The sequence below is a fragment of the Akebia trifoliata genome, unplaced genomic scaffold (genome assembly GCF_017979445.1).
Source record: "Akebia trifoliata isolate Shusen 1 unplaced genomic scaffold, ASM1797944v1 Contig01398_ERROPOS7289552, whole genome shotgun sequence".
In the NCBI taxonomy this organism is placed as follows: Eukaryota; Viridiplantae; Streptophyta; class Magnoliopsida; order Ranunculales; family Lardizabalaceae; genus Akebia; species Akebia trifoliata.
This window is the reverse complement of record NW_028237689.1, coordinates 95,067-104,769: the sequence shown is the minus strand read 5'-3', so window position 1 is coordinate 104,769 and position 9,703 is coordinate 95,067. Positions and strand designations below refer to the sequence as shown.

At 35.8% G+C, this 9,703-nt stretch overlaps 1 protein-coding gene across 1 annotated transcript; it reads left to right on the top strand.

Moving 5' to 3' along the window:
- The first annotated feature begins 6 nt into the window (after positions 1 to 6).
- On the top strand, positions 7 to 1,030 carry LOC147380467 (cytochrome P450 76A2-like). Its single transcript, XM_086431691.1, has one exon. The coding sequence runs from the start codon at positions 287 to 289 to the stop codon at positions 896 to 898; it is 612 nt and encodes a 203-aa protein (XP_086287817.1). The 5' UTR covers positions 7 to 286; the 3' UTR covers positions 899 to 1,030.
- The last annotated feature ends 8,673 nt before the right edge of the window (positions 1,031 to 9,703 follow it).

Sequence of the window (9,703 nt, the reverse complement as noted above, 5' to 3'; positions counted from 1 at the left end):
TTCAAAGCTCATTCAACCATTTGCAATGCTTTTCATGATTTTTTGAATTGGTTATAAGTCTATTAATGTCTCATGTAAAGGTTTAACTCGTCTAGTTACCTAGTTAGGGAGTTAGATCTCTCTCATAGTCTCATATTGACTATATAGTCGAGTGTTGGACTTGGGATTTATTTAGAGATTAAAATTTTGAATTTGAGAATTTTGAGGTGACATATGTATGTTGGAAGATTGACTACATTGTCTTTTACTCTTACACATACCCCTAAATGCCTACATTGTGTAGGAAATGTTTTTAGCTGGCACTGAAACCACGAGCAGCACAATAGAATGGGTGATGACAGAGCTACTCCGCAACCCCAAGTCAATGAGTAAGGTGTGCACCGAGATAACACAAGTTGTGGGGTCGAACAAAAAGTTTGAAGAGAGGGATATCGACAACCTTCAATATTTACCGGCTGTGGTGAAGGAGACACTGAGATTGCATCCTCCAATTCCTTTCTTGGTTCCACGCAAGGCTGTAAATGACAATTTCTTCATGGGGTATTTGATACCCAAGGATACGCAGGTATTTGTGAATGCATGGGCAATAGGAAGGGATCCAAATACTTGGGATGATCCTTTATCCTTTAAGCCCGAGAGGTTCTTGGGCTGCGATATTGACTATCATGAACAACATTTTGAGCTAATTCCATTTGGAGCTGGACGACGGATTTGTGTTGGCATTCCATTAGCTCACCGAGTTGTTCACTTTGTTCTCGGATCACTCCTACACTATTTCGAATGGGAATTAGAGCAGGGTTTAAGTCCAGAAACGATTGACATGAATGATAGGATAGGATTCACGCTGCGAAAGGCTACTCCACTTAAAGCAATACCTAGAAAGCGAGCTATGTACTAGTGAAACTTGAATGAATCATGCTGAAAGAATCATCTATTGTGTTCATTTTAGAATATTAAATATGATGTATTATAATAAGGTGTATATTGGTACGTGGATCATCTTCAATATAGAATTAATTTTTTTTAACTATGATTTTGTTTTCCTTATTAACCCCTCTTAGTATTCGTGTAATCTACCATCTAATAATCAAAGGATTGTTCCTTAACCATTTAATTTTCTAACAGAAAGCAATGTTTTAAAACTCCAAAACTCAACTCGAATCAAGTAAGCACAATGACTGGTGATTCAACTATGATTAGTGAAAAAATTATATTTGTACAATTTTGTTTAGATCGTATAATTTGTTATTTTTGAAAAAATATTACATATGACACATTAAATAAAACATTAGAAAATATTTTGATCCATCATGAAAAATCCAATCGGCAAAGATAGCTCAGTATTTGAAGGTATCCAAAAAAATAAAAAAAACGAAATGTAATTTTTTTTGCTTCTGTTTTTTTTTTTTTTTTTCATGAGGTATGTCACTATAGCCAACCTCAAATTTTAAAGGATATGGCTTGTATGATACTTTGCAATATATGCTGATTCAATTAATAAAATTTATTCCATTGCCATTGTTTTTCATAATAAAAAATAAAAAACATGCTTTATATATATATATATGGGTCCCGTTCGGCACCCTAAGTTTTACCACACACTTTAAGAAACGCGTTTTGTCCTACATGGGTTAGAAGTTTCGGAATGGGCTGAGTTTTGGTGAGGATGATCTCTATGGTGAGGAGATCATCCTCACCAAAAATCAGCTCATTCCAAAACTTCTAACCCCATCAAAAATGATTTACAAAAAATGGACGGTCCACGATTTTTCAACGTGTAAACATGGGGTTAAACATTTTGGAATGGGCGATTTTTGGGGAGGATAATCTTCTAATTATAGAGATCATCCTCACAAAAAATCAGCCCATTCCAAAACTTCTAACCCATGTAAGACAAAAAAACGTTTGTTAAAGTGTGTGGTAAAACTTAGGGTGCTGAACATTTCCATGTTTTGAAAAATGTGTTTGCCAAAATGTTTGCCAAACTGTTGGCCATTGAACGCTACTCATATATATCATAATGTCTTATATTAACTTTCACTGATTTGCAAGATACCCAGCCCAGATAAGTTCGGAGAGAGGTCTTTAATTTGTTAGGTTTTGTGTTTTGAGCTGGATTTTGATCTTTTTTGAGTGTACAATTTTCCTATTTACCAAGTTTTGTGGTCTAAGAACAAGGTTTGACCATACATGAATTCTCGATTAAGGCTTTAATCTAAGTCTCGGTTAGCACCAATTCCATGCTAGTAGTAAAACTTTATTTCTACAAGTGATTAGGGTTAGGTCAATTAGTTTTAATCATTTAATCGTAGTAGTAGAGTGAGAAATATGTGTTTTTTCCAAGAGTCACTCTTCATGAGTTATCGGAACCTGACCCTTAAGAATAATATATAGCTTGGACCACAGTTGCTCTTATTTAGAGTCACAGATTGATTTAGGGTGAATTAGCAATGAATTTAACATGCCTAAAACGAAATTCTAACATCATAACATGCATCTAATAATTAAAACTGATTTAAAATGTTACCAACCAAGCATCATAGAAATCTTTGGCATATTCCTATTATGTTCATGATATGTATAACTAAAACAAACAAAAAAAAATTTAAAATGAGTTATAGTAAGGTTTGTTCATTAACAAACTTGACAAACTAAGGGAGTTTTTGTAATAAAATTACAACAGATAGGTCTGTCCGGAAAATCTCTCTATAAAATTTATTGTCGGTGCTATCCACTATCCACATATACCCACTACCCACCATATATCTAGATATAATTGTGTAGGTGTTGGGGGGGTTGAAAGGACAGAACCATATAATAAGCTCCAGGCCGCCCATGTTTGAAAAAGGCAAGGGCCCCGTCTGTTTGATAAAGAAATAGGAGAGGCCCTTCTAAAAAGCTCTTTTGAGCTATCAGGTTTCAATGGGGTGGGGTCACACAGCACCCACACCTGAAATTCAGCTGGAATTATAGGTATAAAAAATTACACGCCACCCACTCCACTTGAAATTCAGCTGGAGTTATAGATATAAAAAATTATTTTTAGAAAATTTAGTGGTGGACCTTGTTCTCCCCTTGTCGACATGTATTTCCACCCTCGGATAGGTTGAAACTATCAAATTAATGGAGGATGGGAGAAATTTGATGGTTCTAAGCCGTCAAATCTGGGAACATGAAATTAAAGATTTCAATGGCAGGCAGTCGAAATTTGATTCCTAAAATTTGTGAGCCTATTGAATTTTCCAATTTTCACATAGTGATAGAGTATCAGGTAAGATGCATTATAATAAGGTGTACATCTGTACATGGGATCATCTTTCTTTTAGATTAGATAGAATAAAATTTTATTTTTAACTAAGATTTTCTATATAAATCATTTTTGGTTTCTTGTAATCTACATCCAATAATCAAATAATTATTTCTTATTAGTTCAGTTTTTCTACGAGGGATGATCATGTAACTCTAAAAGATCAAGCTAGTAGAACTCCAACTGGTAATAGACAAAACGAGCCAACATCTTTAAATATTGAAATGACACCATGCATGTTTGTTCCAAAAATGCATATTTATTTTGGTATGATTTATTAATTTGAGGTATATATGGACTCCATCAACATGATCATTTGGAGGATAATCCCAAGAAAAATATATCCCTAGGAAAAAGTGTATTAATCCTTGAAAAAACGAAACTGATCTCTAGGAAATCATTATAATCATAAACGGTCAATGTTGATAGGGAGCACGATTAGTCACGTACCCACCCTTACTAAGGCTTTGCTAGACCCACATGGATTGCCATGTCGGCCAAATAACACAACCCTGTAAATTTCATGGCATAAATAAGATTAAAAGAAGAAGAAAAAAAATACAAAAAACCTATTTAAAATTTTAGATTCCACTTGGAGGCGCTAAATGGAACTTTTCTCACTCATGACATGTCTGCATCTTCATGTTGAAAATTTGGAAGAGTTTTAAAAAAAAATTCCTTACTGATCAGAATCTTGCATCAAATCTTGTCTTTCATTTATAATGTTCTCTTTTACGAAAAAATTAAAAAAAGCCAGGATTATTTAATTCTTGCTAACGTATGAGGTTGGAAATGCATAAAGGGTCAAGCTAGCCTGACAACTTAGTAAGATTTACTAAGATGGTTGGGCCCACAGATTATCTCAGATTGAAGTGATTAATATAAAAAAAGGAGGGGCCCTATAAACCCAGCTCACTGATAAAAATAAAAAGAAAAAAAATCCAACACCACAGCCCTCTTCATATGATAGAAAAACTCAAGTTCTGAAAACAAATCCTTTTTTGACTTGATCCATGTATTGAAAATGGACTGAACTCCCAAATTTAAGTTTAAAATCTGTTTAGGGTTTATTTTTTATTTTTTTTGAATTTGGTCTCTACATCCCTGTGGTGTCGGATCATGTTTTCGGATGTAACAAGTAATGCAGTCAGGAAACTCTCCTTACTAAGTTAGTAAGGAAAGTGAATTTCTTAAACGGTAGGTTTTTATATTTTAAGATATATAAATATAATTACGGTTTGGGAGGTGTCCATGAAAGTCTACCTACTCTTAAACAAAAATTAATCAAATAATTAAAAAAACAAAGACAAAATCAAATCAAATCAAAGTTGGAATCATGCAAAGACATGATTGGGCCACAGTTGCTCTTATTTAGAGCCATAGATTGATTTAGAGAGAATTAGCAATGAATTTAACATGCCTAAAACGAAATTTTAACATCATAACATGCATCTAATAATCAGACCTGATTTAAAATGTTACCAACCAAGCATCATAGAAATCTTTGGCATATTCCTATTATGTTCATGATACGTACTACTAAAACAAACAAAAAAGTTTTTAAAAGGAGCTATACAGTAAGGTTTGCTCATTAACAAACTTGATAAACCAAGGGAGTTTTTGTAATAAAATTGCAACAGGTAGGTCTGCCCAGAAAATCTCTCCAGAAAATTCATTGTGGGTGCTACCCACCATCTACATGTAGCTCAACCCGAACTGAGAAGAGTTTTGTTTCCTCAAGAGTTTATTTATAAAAAAAAAAAAAGTTGCGTGTGTTGAGTGGGTGGGGGGATCACACACCACCCACTCCACATGAAATTCAGCTGGAGTTATAGATATAAAAAATTATTTTGTTCCCCCCCTTGTCAACATGTATTTCCACCCTCAGATAAGCCTAAGCTGTCAAATTAATGGAGGATGAGGGAAATTCGATGGTTCTAAACTGTCAAATCTGAGAACAATTAAACATTTCAATGGCATTAGGCAGTCAAAATTCGATTCTTAAAATTCGTGAGCCCATTGAATTTTCCAGTTTTCACGTAGTGATAAGAGTATTAGATAAGATGCATTAGAATAAAGTGTATATCGGTATGTGGGATCATCTTTCTTTCATAATGGCTCCCCCGTTAAAATTTGTATCGTTAGAGGGAGTTGTTTAGTTATGGAAAGAAGAGTTTTGTGGAATAATCTGGAAAATTTCTTAGCTCCTTTAGATATTGCTATTGTTGCTGGAGATTTCAATACAATAACTAGTGTTGAAGAGAAAAAAGGTGGTCGTCATCCTATTTTGACTTCCATGGAGGATTTTCGGGATTGTATCTCCAACACAGGTCTGGTTGATGTAGGTTGCTCGGGTAATCGTTTCACTTGGTGCAACAATAGACATCACAAGAAGTGAATTTGGGCTCGTCTTGATCGAAGTCTATTCTCACCTGCTTGGTTCTCTACTTTTGGGAATCCTTTGGTCTCCTATTTCCCCAAGCTTTTTTCGGATCACTGCCCGCTTATCCTCTCTGTTGATTCGCACTTTTCCGGGCCTCGCACTTTTAAGTTTCTTGATTTTTGGGCTAAAATGGATGATTTCTTAGAATTGGTGAAAAATAGCTGGGATCCGAGGGCAGAGGGATCTCCTTTATACAGATTCTTCGTTAAGCTTAAACACCTCAAGAGCAATTTAAAGGCTTGGAATGCAAATGTCATTGGTAATTTAAACAAAACACAAAAAGACATGGCAGAAAAAGTTGCCCTTCTGGAAGGTAATTTAGAAGAAGGTGAATGGAACCAAGATGCCTACATTGCCTGTCAAAAAGTGAAATCTGATTATTCTTCTATCAGCAAAGATTTGGAATCTCTTTGGCGGCAAAAATCCAGAGTCACTTGGCTCAAGGAAGGGGACCAGAACACTCATTTTTTTCACATGTCTACGAAGGTCAGGAACTTAAAAAATAAAATTCGGAGTATTAAAACTATTTCTGGTGTGCTTTTGGAGGAACAAGAAGCAATTGGTAAATGTGCAGCTGAAGAGTTTGAATCGTTATTATCTTCATCTAATCCAGATATTGATAGCCTTTTTTGGAAGGTCATTCAGCCTTCTGTCTCGCCTAAGATGAACTCGCATCTTGTCAAAGTGCCAGATGAGGAAGAGGTTTGGGAGGTGATAAAGAATATGAAAAGCACCGGAGCTCCTGGTCCGGATGGGTTTTCTGCTCTTTTCTATCAAAAGGCTTGGACAATCATTAAATCTGATCTGATGACTGCGGTTATTAACTTCTTCCAAAAAGGCATGATTCCCAAAGCCATTAATTCAACTTCCATTACTCTCATCCCTAAAGTTGAAACTCCGATTTCCTTTGCCCAATTTCGGCCTATTAGTCTTTGTAATGTTTTCTATAAAATTTTGTCAAAAATTGTGACTAATAGGATTGGGTTATGCCTTCCTGATCTAATCTCAAAGGAGCAAAGTGCGTTTGTAAAAGGTCGTAACATTTATGATAACGTCATTTTAGCTCATGAGATTATGAGAGACTTGAACAAAAAATCTCGAGGGGGTAATGTGGCTCTTAAAATAGATATGTCCAAGGCTTATGATCGAATGGAATGGGTGTTCATTTTTGAAGTTCTTAAAAGATTCGGGTTTTGTGAGGGATTTGTAAAGCTTATTAAATGGTGTGTCTCGAATCCTCATTTTTCGGTGTTAGTTAATGGAATCTCCTTTAGCTACTTCAGTGCTTCTAAAGGTCTCAGGCAAGGTGACCCTTTGTCCCCAGCTCTTTTCATTTTAGCTGAGGAGGTATTGAGCAAGGGTATTAACAAGATTATGGACATGGGTCTAGTGGAGAGATTTGCTAGATCAAGCAGAATGGCTATTCCCTCTCATCTTTTATTCGCGGATGACATATTCATCTTCTCCAAAGCCTCAAAGAAATCTCTTGTTAATCTGCATTTATTCTTAGTTGAATATCAAAGGATATCCGGGCAAGCCATTAATGTTGATAAAAGTAAATTCTACTTAGCCCATGATTCTTTGACTTCTAGAAGACGTTCTGTTCAGGCTATCATCGACTTTGGAGAAGGTTCTCTTCCATCTTCGTATTTGGGTGTCCCTTTGGTCTCTTCAAGATTGACTAGGGAAAGTTGTAATGAGCTCGTTGAGAAAATTATCAAAAAGATAGCTGGTTGGAAGTTGGAAGTCGAAACTTCTCTCGGATGGAGGTAGGCTTACCCTCTTAAAGCATGTTCTCGGTTCAATGCCTATCTACCTTTTATCCATCCTCCAGATCCCAAAACATGTCACTGATTTGATTGAAAAACATTTTGCCAAATTCCTGTGGGGTAGCATTGGAGAAAACAAAAAATTGCATCTTCTTAATTGGGAGAAGGTGGCAAAGCCAAAAGAAGAAGGGGTTTTAGGTATTCGGCGCCTAGTAGATATCCACAAAGTAGGTATGCTGAAATGATGCTGGAAGATGTTAACAGAGAAGGCATTATGGTCTGAGTTCTTGCATGGTAGGTATCTGAATAATAAAAGCTTATATCAAGCCGCTTCTAATTAGAAATCTTCCATGATTTGGAAGTCTATGGTGCATCAAATGCCCTATCTTCGTAGAAACTCAAAATTCTTAGTGGGTGATGGTGCTAAGATCTCTTTCATGTTTCACAACTAGCGACGATCAGGAGCTTTAGTAGAATATTTCTCTTGTTACTCAGATAAAGCTTCGCTTAAGGAAGTTTGGTCTGCTCATGGTGGATTTGATTTGAAAAAAAATTCTCTCTTATTCAAGCCTGTGGTGGCTCGTTTTACTTCAGATCTAATCATTGAGAAAAACATATCCGACAGACCGATTTGGCTTCATACTACATCTGGTCTCTTTTCCTCTTCAACGGCTTGGAATTGTATAAGAATCCAAGGTCAAAAAACTGAATCTTGGAGGGTGCTTTGGAGCTTGAAGATTCCATCAAAAATTATAGTTTTTAATTGGAAATTATTTCACAAAGTAGTTCCAGTTGATGGTCTTCGAAAGCGTAGAGGTCGTGTTTTAGCCTCTCAATGCCCCCTCTGCAAGTCTACGGAGGAGATGTTGAATCATTTATTCTTCAAATGCCCTTTTAGTATCACAATATGGGGTTTATTCTGTAGGGATCAAGGTCTTCTTCCTCCTAGGAGAGCGACTTTCTCCTTTATGCTCTTATGGACAAAAAATACCTCAAACTATAGGGAAGCTATAACTGCTTGGATCATCACGTGGGAGATTTGGATTACTAGAAATTATGTAATTTTTGATGGTGTTTTTAGATCAGTGGCTAGAGTTAAAAGAAAGATTGATGCTTGGCTTTTTGAATTAAAAAATCCTCAGGTTTTTAATGGTTTATCTAAGATCCTCTCTATTAAGTGGAGTAGGCCGCCTGCCGGCTAGGTTACACTAAATGTGGATGGTTCAAGCTTGGGAAACCCGGGTGCAGTTGGAACGGGATGTGTAATTCGTGATCATGAAGGATGCTTGTTCAAAGCATGCTGTGTTGTTTTCTTAGGCTAAGGAACAAATTCCCTTGTTGAATTCCTTGCAGTGTTGCACGGTGTGCAGCTCATTAATCTCAATGGAAAGAAGTTGTTAATTGAATCAGATTCATCCCTTTTCGTTGGAGCTCTCAAAGGTAGGAGATTCCCTTGGTTTCATGAGCACATTGTGGCTAAGTGTCTACTCTTACTCAATGAGATTGAATGGGACATAAGGCATGTCTTTAGATAAGGGAATAATGTGGCTGATGCGTTAGCAGTCTATGCCTCTTCATCTCGTTCTTCTGAGTCTTTTGACCTTGTAAATAATCTTCCTTTAGTGGTAAGGCGGGCTTTTATTGGAGACCTCTTGGGTCTTCCAAATACCCGTATTTTGTAATCCCCTTTTCAATATTATTGCTGGTTTATCGAAAAAAAAAATTTAGATAGAATAAAATTTTATTTTTAACTAGGATTTTGTTTTCTATATAAATCATTTTTCATTTCATGTAATCTACATCCAATAATCAAATAATTATTCCTTATAAGTTCAGTTTTCTACAAGGGATGACCATGTGAATCTAAAAGATCAAGTTAGTAGAACTCCAAATGGTAATAGACACAAGCCAACATCTTTAAATATTGAAATGATACCATGCATGTTTGTTCCAAAAATGCATATTTATTTTGGTATGATTTATTAATTTGAGGTATATATGGACTCCATAAACATGGTCATTTGGAGGATAATCCCAAGAAAACTATATCCATAGGAAAAAGTGTATTAATCCATGAAAACACGAAACTGATCTCTAGGGATTCTATATAATCATAAACAGTCAATGTTGATAGGGAGCACGATTAGTCACGCTCCCACCCTTATATACCAAGGCTTGCTAGAC

Coding starts and splice junctions, on each gene's coding strand:
- LOC147380467 (XM_086431691.1), top strand. CDS start 287: ATGTTTTTAGCTGGCACTGAAACCACGAGCAGCACAATAGAATGGGTG.